Consider the following 13005-nt stretch of genomic DNA (forward strand, 5'->3'; position numbering starts at 1 on the left):
GGGCGGGGGGCGAACTTTATCCAAGTTTACAAGTGTATCTAAAGATACACTTCTGGTACAATTTTTCATTATTTTTGGTAGTACCTCGTCTGCCTAGCATCACCTCGGCTTGCTGGCATCTTACAGGAACTTGCTTATTCAGGTGAATATAAACATATATATGTATAAGCCTTTACTTATACAGGGCCTCTCTGAAACATCTAGTGTACTGGGGTCTGTACTAAAAGCCCTGCAGTCCTCACTCTTTCCTAGTGAAGAGTCATACCATTAAAATATCACGTGATATGTATACTATGAGGAATGAAAAAAATTTGTGGGACTTAGAAAGGAGCACTCTCCTCTCAGGGATTGAGGGTGGGGATGAAGGTAGTAAGGGAGAGGTAATAGACACTGAAGTTAGTTGCTTTATTCATGCTAATAAATGGGCTTTGTCCAGCTCATAATGCATATTGCTAGTAGAGATATCACACGATGAAAACAGACAGTGGCTAAAACAGCACAGATTTGTCATTGACCAAGGACTAATACAAAATCTTCAATGACATTTAGATCCCCAAATAATTATATACAGTAGAAATAATAGTAACCAAGGGCGATTTATAGTTAATAAAATACGACATGGTTAAAACCCTTTAAATGGAATGTAAACTTTGTTAAAATTTTCGGTAAAAATGAAAATGGAAGAAAACTGGAGCAATTTAAATGAGTGATGAAATTGATGGAGGAATAAAAATGGCTTGAGTTTTCATTCTCTTACCTAATTATTCAATAGTGTCATGTCTGGTTAAAACCTTTTAGGTAAGGATGTTTAGAATTAATAAATTAATTGATTGATGCAAAACAGTATCACCCTAGGTCACTTTAGGGCTTCATAAGGGAGTAAACTTGAGAAGCTGTTCCCAACAAACATCACCCCATACTACTGAAGCATAGTAGGAAAACAAGTTTCAGTATGAAAGGACCTGGATTTGAATCCATGGTTTTTCTCTTATTTGCTAGGTTTCCCTCAGTAAGTTTCCCTGGAGAAGGAAATGGCCACCCACTCTCATATTCTTGCCTGGGAAATCCCAGGACAGAGGAGCCTGGTGGGCTACAGTCTATGGGGTCACAGAGAGTCAGCCACGACTGAGCAACTAACATACATCACCTAAATAAGCTGTTTGGCCTTTCCAAGTCCTTACTCATTCCTCTGTAAAATAGGGAAATTCTGTAATCTGTTTCCCAGTTATATCATCTTATTCTCAAAACTTCTAGTGCAGAATCAGATAAGAGAAAATGGTAAATGGTAACTTGTGTCATATAAGCTCCAAAACTTTCCCACTGTAACCTCTTACTATGGGAATCTAAAATGTTTTAAACAAATTATGCCCTTTCCTGGATGCCTCAGAATCATTGAATACATGACCAAGTATTGCATTATGTTGTAACAACTCTGGAACTGTGAGGCAAAGAGTCACTAGCTTTGGTGCTTGAACATCATCAAATCCTGTGGTCTCGTTTCTTACAGCACCTTTTCATTACTGGGACTGAGAAACCATAATCAAGTTTGGTAGAATTATATAAAATGTATAAATAAGGTCAAAAGAAGGCCACTCCCTTAAGTTTCAGGATGTTGACTTAGTTACTTCTCTCCTTACTACTCACTTATTTATATATTTATTTTCACTTTCATGGTACATTGGGGATAATTTCTGCTTTTTTGATTGGCACTGTAATCTTGTGTAAGTGAAAAGAGAGACCTTTGCTTGAAAATCTGTTACAAAAGTAACCTTATTACCAGTGAGTGCTAAGGCAATATATTATATACTAAAAACATGTAGTCCTGGACATATTGAAACATTTTCAGATGAAACAAAATGTCTAGGATTTGCTTCAGTGTAATCCAGGGGGCAGAGGGATTCCAGAAGATGAGTGAATGGGATAAAGAAGAAATGACATTTACCACGTGCTCTTGACAACTGCCAAAGTTGGATGATGGGTATGCGCAGTGAGGGCCGAGAGCGTAGGAAGAGGGGTAATTACAGTATTCTACTTTTAGTTATGGAAATTCCAAACATATACTGAAGTTTAAAACAAAAACAAACAAAAACAAAAAAATTAAGGGGAACTGGGTGCTGGTTTGGGCTCTAATTTGCTGTATGGGTCAGATATTCACTTAAATTTCCTTAGGCCTTCTATTTTCCCATCTGTAAAATGAGGGCTTGATAATTATGAATACTGAGTGAGTTCTAAGCACAACAGTCCCTCCTTATCCATGACGGTCCCAAACTCCCAGTGGATGCCTGAAACTGCAGATAGTACCAAACCCTACAAATACCATGTTTTTTCCTACACAGTTTCTTTTTTTTTTTTTACCTTTTTATTTTATATTGAGGTATAGCCAGTTAGCAATGCTGTGATAGTTTCAGGTGAGCAGCGAAGGGACTCAGCCATACATATACACGTATCCATTCTTCTTCAAACTCCCCTCCTATCCAGGCCGCCACATAATATGAAGCAGAGTTCCCTGTGCTATAGAGTAGGTCCTTATCCATTTTAAATATAGCAGTTTTATTTATCAATTAGGCCCAGTAAGAGAATATCCCAAATTACCAGCATCACTATTCTCATGCTTTGGGGACCATTACTTGAACACAAGTGCTGAGAGTCAGAGATGGCTAAGTGACTAACGGACAGCGAACGCTGGACAAGGGACGATTCGTTTCAGAATAGACGAGTGCACGATTTCATCACACTACTCAGAAGGGCACACACTTTAAAACTTATGAGTTTATTTCTAGAATTTTCCACTTTAATTTTCCATTTTTGGACCATGGTGGACTACGGACCACTAAAACTATGGAAAGTGAAACCTCAGATAAGACAAGAAAGGGACGCCTATTGCATTTTGGCAATTGACTGTATCTGGGATATGCAATTTCTTTAAAAAAAATCACATTTTGGCAATTGACTGTATCTGGGATATGCAATTTCTTTAAAAAAATCACGTTTTGGCAATTGACTGTATCTGGGATATGCAATTTCTTTAAAAAAATCACGTTTTGGCAACTGACTGTATCTGGGATATGCAATTTCTTTAAAAAAATCATTTGTTTTTCATGAGTATTGTTCAGCCTTAAGATACAATAAAACCTTACTTCTAAATTTCAGCAAAGTGTTCTCCCAACATTTCTTCTAGAACTCTTAAAAATATTTTACTTCAGTTCACTTAGTTTAACACCAAAACAAATTCATTAATATACCTAGTTATAAATTAAGGCAAAATAGATTGCGTTCCAGAAAGTTTAATGATTCAACACACTGTATACAGTATTTCCTATCATATGTATAACACAGTTTACCACATATTTTCAGTACCTGCTATTCTATTGTTTAAATGAAGGCAATGAAAGTATTCAGTAACAAGACTTTTGAAGAAAAAACTTTTAGCTAGATTTTTTTTACCAAGTTATGATTTAATATTTATCAGATGTGTAAATATACAAACATGATGGCAATTTTAAAAACTTGTGAATAGTTGGCCTTACAAAATTACAACACACTGTAAATAAATCCCTCCCACGTTTTATACAAACTACATGATTTTGATATACAAAGATTCTGTTTTTATTACACTGACAATGTACAACCAAGAGTATTTACAATGCAAAAAGTATATAAACCACAATTTAACATTCTGCTACTGGCAGCCACTATAGTTTAGGAGGTAGCTTTAATTAAACAAAATGAACAGAAGCCACGTTTCCCAACTTGTGTTCTAAAAATAATTTACATAAGATAAAAATTCATTATATGCACATTATATACAGTTTAATTATTAAACTGCAATCTAGCTTAATGTTTTTAGTATCTCATGAACAACTAATATGGCAGTGGATTTGCTATTGATTTAGCATACTGTTCAAAAAAATGTATTGAACATTTGTCACTTTAAGACTCCACATAATGACATGTCAAAAGTCCATAGATGACTATCAAGTACAATTTTTAATTTTTAAAGACACAGGCCTCAGCTTTATGCCTTTTTTTCCCTTAGTGACATATTTGTCTTGTCTCACAAGAACAGTTTCAGAGCTGTTGCACAGGCTCTTGTAAATCAAAGGAAGGGAAAATATATGGTAGCGTCCACATAAGAGCATAGGTTCAGGAGAATCCAGCTCACCAAGAAATAAACGTAAGTGCTTTGTGTCATAATTACTCCCGATTTCTCCCACCTTAGTTGAAACCATTTGCCACAATTTACTTTCTGTACAATTCAAGCTACAGGTAGATCACATACCAACAGAATTGGAAAATACTGATAGAGCCAATGGTATTAGGAAGAGTTTTATCCATGAGAACATTATACTGCTGCTCCTACTGCTGCTAAGTCGCTTCAGTCGTGTCCGACTCTGTGCAACCCAATGGACGGCAGCCCACCAGGCTTCCCCGTCCCTGGGATTTTCCAGGCAAGAACACTGGAGTGGGTTGCCATTTCAATGCATCAAAGTGAAAAGTGAAAGTGAAGTCGCTCAGTCATGTCCGACTCTTTGCGACCCCATGGACTGCAGCCTACCAGGCTCCTCTGTCCATGGGATTTTCCAGGCAAGAGTACTGGAGTGGGGTGCCATTGCCTTCTCCAGGGAGAACATTATACGGAGCCATCACCTCCCTCAGATACTTTTAAAATCCCCTGTTAGTAATTTAGCCAAATCTACTAAAATCACACAGCAATGAGCCCTTTACTTTGTCCTAATAGTATGATCACAAAGCACTGAAGAAAAAATTACTGATTGAAACAAAGCAATGCATAATGACTGAAGACAAATGTGTTCAGTTATTCTTTTAAAATCTAACAGTTGTTAATATTGTTTTAAAAACATCTTCAGGTTTTAGATTTCAATCTCTTACACAAAATTGATGATTCTATTATGTCAGAGATGGATTAGAAAAATGCAAGAATTTAGTGCCTACAGCCACTCTCATGGTCCTGTCTGGGAAACGATTCCCCCCCACCTTCTTTTTTGGCCCTGCAGTAAGTTGTCCTGAGATTAATGATGAAACATTAGGTAAAATTAGCAAGCCTTTTTCTTCAATTATATAAAATCACCATTTAAAATATTCTTAAAAAATATTAACAGCTGTTCTCTATCTTGTGCTTAATTCAGAAACAGGTATAAATTTGCTCCTTATGGATCAGAAAAACCCAACGTTATACTGCTACGATATACATAAAATCTTTTTCAAGTTAACTATTTGTTTCAAATAGACTACACATTGCTTGGACACTGCATTTTGTCATCAATCAATAGTTCAGGCACTTGTCCTTTGCAAAGGTCTGGTTGAAGAAATAACTGCCACCTTTCTCCTTCTTCTAAGTGACACCAGGCAGTGATCACTGAAGTGCTTCCCAGATGAGAGATCAGACTAGGGTTCATTCTTACAAACACTGTGATTTTGGTTGATGGGAGAAACAGTTACCAACACATGGATTCAGTCTTTAACTCTTGGGAGATTGTAAGCATAGCGCACCAAAGGGAATCCTCGACTCTGATAGAAGCAGGCTCTTCCGCAAGCCTGAACCTGGTCAGAACTGTCTGAGACAAAGGAATCTTCTTCATCAGCATAATCAGAGTGGGCAGACTGCGTGCCACAGTCGGACCAATAGCCGTCTGGCCTTTGGCAAGAACCCACTGTCAAGGCAGGACAGCTGTGTGATTTTATTAAGTGTTTGCAGGACACTGGCTTTGTCAACAGGAAGGCTTCGCAGCAGTCACACACAGTCAGGTTGCCCTGCAGATGTGAGTACATGCCGCAGTCATAGTAGAAATCCTGCTCCACACAACCAGCTTGGCTGCTGATGGAAACTGAGGCCGATCCGCTTTTCTTGGAAACATGGCGCTTCAGTAACTTCCAGTCTTCTTTAAACTTTGGGTTGAAGAAGACATAGAGGACTGGATTCAGGCAAGCAGGCAATGGGAAAAATATCAGAGTAACAGACTTCATTATTTCGGGACTGATTGAGACGGCGGTGATCAATGGCGCAAAAGAGAAAAATGCCACGGGGCAGAAAAAGATGCAGTTGGTGAAGATGAGCCAAGCCACATGCTTAATCATGCTAGAGTGTGAGTTCTCAGAAAGGTCTTCTTTTTCCAAGTTGCAGTAGAGTTTAGTGTAGATAATAGCCATTAATAAAAATGCTAGTGAGTTTAACAGCACTAAAGTTACGGTAAACCCTAACGATGGGGTTTCTCCGGTGGGAAATGGCAAGCATAGAGGGGATGCGGAATACTCCCCTCTATGGAAAAGGGGGAAAGAGCCTGCCACTGCGGCCCCCAGAAAAGCCAGAAGGGCAGCAATCCGGAACTGTCTGAGGTGATTGCTTTTCCCATTTTTCATCATATCCTTTGCAGATAAGCTTCTTTCGACGGCTGCTAACATTAGTAAAAATATGGCGCTTTCTGAGGAGAAAACGGCAAGAAACCCAGCTATTTTGCAGCCGCTGCCTATCTCCCACCAAATGCCAAATTCAGCAAATCGGCCCCAGGACACGGCATCCAGAAAAGTTAAGATTCCGGTATAAGCTCCCATGAATAAGTTAGACACAGAAATCAGGCCTATAAACAATTTGGAGGAAGGCACTGATGTACAAGATGCAAATGTTGTTAAAATGACAAGCAGGTTGAAAAACAATGCAACCAAGAAAATGAACCACACAGTAAGACGGATCATCCAACTTCCCAGCAAGTATTCGCAGGGCTTAAAAGCACCTAAAATGAAAGAGAGAAAAGACAGTTTATAAAAGACTATCTTCCATAAGATATGGCTTGAGAAACTAGTAATAGAATAATTAATCTACTACCAAAGTGAATTGACCCAGACTGAAAAGATTATCATTTCTTAGGCATCTAATCACTGGACTAGGCTATTTAAAAATGTATTTTAATATGTTATCTTAATATATATTTATTTTATTAACTACTTGGTAAAGTCATACAGTGATATTTAAAGGAAATTTTTCACTTTTTCTCATACTGAAGTTAATATGCATATCACAGTGACTGGTATGTGAAAGTTACTTCATATGCGGCTTAGAATCAGATACACTAGGGTTTGAGTTTAGGGTTTATAACTTGCTGCTTTTAAGAGGGCAGCTTAAATCTCTATAAATTTCATTTTCCCACGTGTGGATAATAACACCTATTTCATAGCATTGTGTAGCTTAAGTAAAATTACACACACAAGGTACTTAACCAGGCTACTGGGTACATGGTTGGACTTCAAAAAATGTTAGGTCCTTATCTTCTTTCTTCCCAGTTCCTAATATACTTTATACTAATTATATATGATACATATATGTAACATATTTTATACATACTTCTTACAGCCTTCAAAAGCAATCTGATGAAGCAGGCTAAGATAAATATAATTATCCCCATTTTTCATGCAGAGGCTTCAAAGTGTTTGGTAGACCTGATAGAGGTCTTTGAACAAAATAGTACAGTGAGAGCTAAATTACACTGATGTTAACAAATCATGTAAAACTATATCCAATAACACCCTGCATCACTTAAACTAGAACTGCAAGAACTAATTTAGTAGCTGAGTTGCATGTTCTAGCAACTGACTTTGGCATGCTAGTTATGTCCCAAATGACAACTGTTTTATTTAAAGGTTAGTAAAGAAAAAGAAAATGTCTGCAGAGCACAAGAAAATGTGTTTGATACATCCTATAAAGCATCTTTATCACTGAGATAGTCACAGACCTAACATGCCTGAGCTGCACTATTTATATCGATTTGACTGAAGAAACTTATAAAAAAATTTTTTTTTCTAGTTAATTTTTTTATTCCCCCCTCAGGGAAGTGTGAAGAGGAAGCTTTTGCCTTTATCTCTGAATCTGAACTCATCCTTCTATAAGGAACAAGGAGTAGCTCACATGACCCGGGAGAATAGGACACCCTTTGGAAAGTGTTTGACTAGTGGGTGGAATTACTTTCCCTCAAAGGCCTGGGAAGTCGGCTCCACTCCTCTGTCTTGGAAACCTGCTGCCTCCTCCGGTTTTAAAAGAAGGTTCCTGCTCTCTTCACTTCCTGCTACTGTGTCACCACATGGCTGTCTCTGTGTTACTACATCGGAGTGGAGTTGGGGAAATAGGTTTGCCATTCACTCCTATTGCCACCTGGGGAGATGAGCTCAGACCAACTTTCCTCCTGGCTGACCCCCAAAATTTAAACTCTGAAAGAAAGAAATGGAATCTCTGCATGTTCATGTCTAGACCCCCCTTTAATAAAGACTTTCCCTTCCTTAAGTCCAATGCAAAAACCCCAGCAAACAAGTGAGTGAACTACAGCCCTTGACTTCTAACAATCAATACCTTTTATAGATTTTATAAATGATTCTGGTCAACCCCATTCACTCACCTGATTGCTATAAACTTATTCTCTATACCAGGAACTGTGCTAAGTATTAAAAGAACATATACACAGCCTCTGAAGAAGCTCACCAATTCAGTAGTAATCATTAAAGAATTTATAATACTTATGATTCTGAGTTATAAAATTAATGTTCCAAACATCCAGTGTGATTAAATAGGAATCTACTTCATAGCACACAACTTAGCCATCTAAATTTATTTTAACAGTAAAATTATAAATCCATCTCCTCTGATAGATTAGACAGAATATCACAGTCACGACCTAATACTGAATTGTGGTGTCAGTTTAGTAACTCTCCCAAGTCTACTAAAGTTCAGTGAAGTAAAATAGAAAAGTAGACAAGGTTGCATTTAAAAAATAAAAGGATAACACTGAAAGTCCTTATAGACCAGTAACTTCTGGAACTATCCCAGGGTTAAAGTTGCATGAAGAAAGTACCTCTCCATCCTTAATGTGTGTAACCCGCATCTGGGGAGCTTGTTAACACGAAGATTGAGTCATGGGTCTGGCCCGAGATTCTGCAAGAGATGCCTAAGCTCCTGGTATACAGACCACAGGTGAATCAGGTCTTATGAAATCATCTACTCCTACTTTTGTTACAGAAATCACATTTATCCCCGGAAGTTTTAGATACATTTGCCTAATGTTCTTTTAAAGCAAGAAACTGCAGCCAAATGTACTGTGCTTACCTGTCGAAGGTGTGCAGTGTATAATGATTTGACTGTGTTCCTCATTTTCAGCACTGCTGGTGACACCTGCCACATCACTGAGACCTGAACATATAATACAAACTGTTCAATTCAAGCTTCAGGCAGATTAAAAGATTACAACACTTTTCCGGCAGTGTTTTCTCTTGTACATGATATAAGTTCAGTGTGCACCACACTTAATAACATATTAAAGATGTCAGGAACACAGTACACAATAGCCACAGATTTTTCTCCACAGATTTCATATTGATCCTTCACAAACTGATTACAATAACACAGACTTTGATTAATGCTGTAGAGTGCTCTGTTTTTAAAAGTTCATGCACTTGCCTTTATCCTTTGACCCACTGTGGTCTTGCAGGCTGTTATCTTCTGTGTTTGAATGTGTATAAGAGTCACAACCCCAAAATGCACAGCACTGATAAGCATATGGTACAGATAAAGACCTGGAAAAAAATGGCAAAATCTATGCTGAAATACCAACTTCACAGACATGCTTTTGTTTTGTGAAAGGTAAATACTTTAAACTGGTCCTTATCCTCCCTGGACTTAGTTTCCTCATTTGTTGAAAACAAAAGGCTCTAATATCAGGGGACACCATGAGTTTCTCCAGTTAGATAAGGTATGCTTTGAAAAACTGAATTTGAATCAAGCCATCTCTAAAGCTTAATAGCAATACTGCAATTTAAAGAAAAATCTTATCAGACTCCTTTATAAATGAATTAACCACACCCAATGTATCATATGAAACTGGTAGTTTCATTTAAAATTATGCTCCAGTTCGTTTGTGACTTTACCCCATTAAATGAATTCACATTCTCATATAAGTATAATGAAAATATTTATTCTCTTCTCCCACGATAATATTCCCAAGCCCTCTCTCTACTATGTCTAATGAGGTCTCTGCTCTAACTCTGTCTCTATGAAGTATTTCACATTGTATCAGTTTTCTATAGGCTCACAAGTGGCTTCTGCTATCTTGTTGCAGATGATAAATCCCCTTATACCTAAAACCATTCTGATGAAGGGCTATATTATCTCTTTGACAGCATCACAGGCTGCAGTTCATGTTCTCAACAACAATGGAATAGTGCTCTATTTTTTTTCCAAATTTGTGAGGATTGAGGTTGAAAATCTGGGAACCACAGCAAAAAAAAAAAAAAAGAAAAAAACCCAGGATACTCTATAATCTGAAGGCCTACCAAAACTTCCACAAAAAAGAAAAACACACCTGAGATTAACAAAGTCTTTTGCTGCTAAGGCTTCTTTCAGCTTGAAGTTGCCCACAAGTTTCAGTTGATTTAGCCCATTTAGGCCTTCCGTTGGAAATGAAGTTAATTCATTGAAACTTACATCTCTAAAAGGTGAATAAGACTTCAAATTAACTCCTAAAACACAAGTCTGTACATGTATTAACATCATAAATACTAGAGCTTTAAGAAGTTTAGGTGAGGAAAAACCATTTCAGAAGCTGTCACTACATCATAGCAGATTAGCATTTATACAAAGGAGCACTCAACAGAAAAACGATTTGGGTAGGCAATGCTAAAACACAAGTTTCTGTAGACTATTCACTACTTTCATGATATCCTTGCAAGAAACTTACAAGTTCGTTATTGACCCAAGCTTGGCAAAAGCTCTGTCATCAATTTCATGGATCAGGTTTCTACTAAGATCTCTGCAATTATAAAAATAAATTGTTAACTCCTTTCAAATAAACTCAAAATGCAATTACTTTGACTACACTTTAGGATCTGCTGCAGTCATAATAACCCTGATAAAATAACAAAGATCTTTAATCCTGCTCAACAACATTTTTAATATTTATGTTGAACCTCCCCTTCACAACAATCTATTTCTTGGAATGTGTTCCAGGGAGGAGTAATTTCAGTTGGCATCTGTTTCAAAACAGTTGTGAATTTTCTCCTCCTTATCATTCTGGTACCAGTTCAAAAATACGAATGATATGATATAGCTTCTGGTACTATTAACTAGGTGAGGCAAAGCACAGCTCCTGACAAAGCTGAAAATAAAAACAGGCTTAGTGTTGTTTGCATTCTCAAAGGTTAGCGATAAGGCCCTTCGGGAAGACAAAGAATCAATACGCAAACAAGAGCATTCCAGAAGGGCTTCAGATATCATTTTTCCCCCAAGCAGGAAAAAAAAATCCATATCAACACCAGAGCCACATACTACATTCAGGAACACACCCTATGGAATTCTGATATTACAGAATTAATAGAACAGAGAAATAATCTGCAGTCACACTTACAGGGAGCCTTAATGGAAATTTAAAGATAGGATAAATTCATTCCATGACACATCTCCTGGATAACAGGAAAATTCGACAGACTTGGTTCCAAATCATGGCAAAGCAGGGTAGCTTTGCATTGTTGTCACTTATCGGTGCTCTGGAAGTGACTGCATCTGGGAGTCAGTCCCTTTCCCTATGACTGCCCGGACTCACAGGAAGCCTATCTGCCTCAAGGCAAGATCCAGAAACCCAACAACCAATAAAGTATTTTTCTAGTAGAACACGTGTGATTTCTTAATGGGGATCTACCAGAAAGCATGATATATTAGTATCTGTAATTTCAATTCACTGTCAATGTTTCCAAGTTTTTTCTATATTAAGAAAAAGTTTCCTAATTAAGTGTATTGTGTCTTCTGCATTGCATGAAAGCACTGACATGGTTTGTCTTAGTCATCTCTATATTCCCAAGAGCTTAATAGAGTACGAGGCACAAAGATGTCCTCCAATACAAATCACTTTTTAAATGAGTGTGTCTGCTGCATATTAGCTGTGTTTGTCATGATAGACACCAGTACAGGGGTCAGCAAACCTCTTCTGTAGAACACCAGGTAGTAAATATTCTTCACCTCTGGGGGTCACATGGTCTCTACTGCAACTATTTGACTATGCCATAGCATGGTGAAAACAGCTTCAGACAATACTTAACCAAAGGGCATGGCTGTGTTCTAATAAAACTTAGTGGACAGAAACAGTAAGCAGGTTGACTGTAACCACAGGCTATAGTGTGCCCACCCACCGCCTAAAGAGCTGGCAAACTCCATTACTATGACCGGAAAATACACAAGGAGCATTCCTCAAGCTACACACACTATATTCTTTTGACTCACAAATTTCATCAATTAGCTAAGGTTTAAAAAAAAAAAAAAAAAACACTGAAAAGAAATTAAAGTACCACATGGTAAAGTTTGAAAAATAGTATTTATGCATAATAAATCATATTTAAGTATATTTACTAACATGGGAATTGTAATGATATATTAATGTACAGCTTGACAACAATTTTATTTGCCTCTGATAATCATAGAGGAACTTACAGAATCTTTAGGGATGTCAGGCCTTGAAAAGTATCTTCCTTTATTTGGTGGATCTGATTTCGCTGCAAAGAACTAAAAAAAGAATAAGATGAAAGGTAAAAAAAGAAAGAGAGATAAACAAGAGAATTTCTATTTTGAAAAATAACATTTCTTAATTAACTTTTTCGAAGTTTAAATATTCATTCACAAGTAACACTAGTTGATCTTGTTGAAAGTAAAGAGAACTGTTGTTGCCTCATCCGAAGGATGAAAGGACTAGACTAATTGGTATTACGCCCAAAATGAAGCTAACAGTTAAGACACACTACCTAAATTCCTCACCAACCCCACTCAGGAGTGAGAGCAGAAAAACAACACAGTGAGGAAGGACCCAAGACACTATCAGGCTTTCAAAAGATACGGAATAACACTAGTTGCATATGATAAGTGAAAGAAGACAATCTAGAAAAGCTACGTACTGTGATTCCAACTAAATGACATTTTGGAAAAGCCAAAATGATGGAGACAAGGAAAAAAAACAGTAGTTTCCA

The 13005-nt window shown here is 37.3% G+C and overlaps 1 protein-coding gene across 5 annotated transcripts in view; it reads right to left on the minus strand.

The window, feature by feature from the left end:
- Positions 1-3268: 3268 nt before the first annotated feature.
- LGR4 (leucine rich repeat containing G protein-coupled receptor 4) overlaps positions 3269-13005 on the minus strand; it is a 106407-nt gene continuing 96670 nt past the window's right edge. For all 5 annotated transcript variants that reach the window (XM_086338545.1, XM_086338548.1, XM_086338547.1 and 2 more), the window contains exons 13-18: positions 12476-12547; positions 10734-10805; positions 10359-10484; positions 9458-9573; positions 9107-9190; positions 3269-6749 (exon numbers count right to left, since the gene is read on the minus strand). In XM_086338545.1, coding sequence (XP_086194671.1) covers positions 5473-6749; positions 9107-9190; positions 9458-9573; positions 10359-10484; positions 10734-10805; positions 12476-12547 — 1747 coding nt within the window. In that variant the 3' untranslated portion in view covers positions 3269-5472. The remainder of the gene's footprint in view (positions 6750-9106; positions 9191-9457; positions 9574-10358; positions 10485-10733; positions 10806-12475; positions 12548-13005) is intronic.

The sequence above is a fragment of the Bos grunniens genome, chromosome 15, assembly GCF_055505025.1.
Source record: "Bos grunniens cultivar Pamir isolate PY7600 chromosome 15, Bosgru_T2T1.0, whole genome shotgun sequence".
In the NCBI taxonomy this organism is placed as follows: Eukaryota; Metazoa; Chordata; class Mammalia; order Artiodactyla; family Bovidae; genus Bos; species Bos grunniens.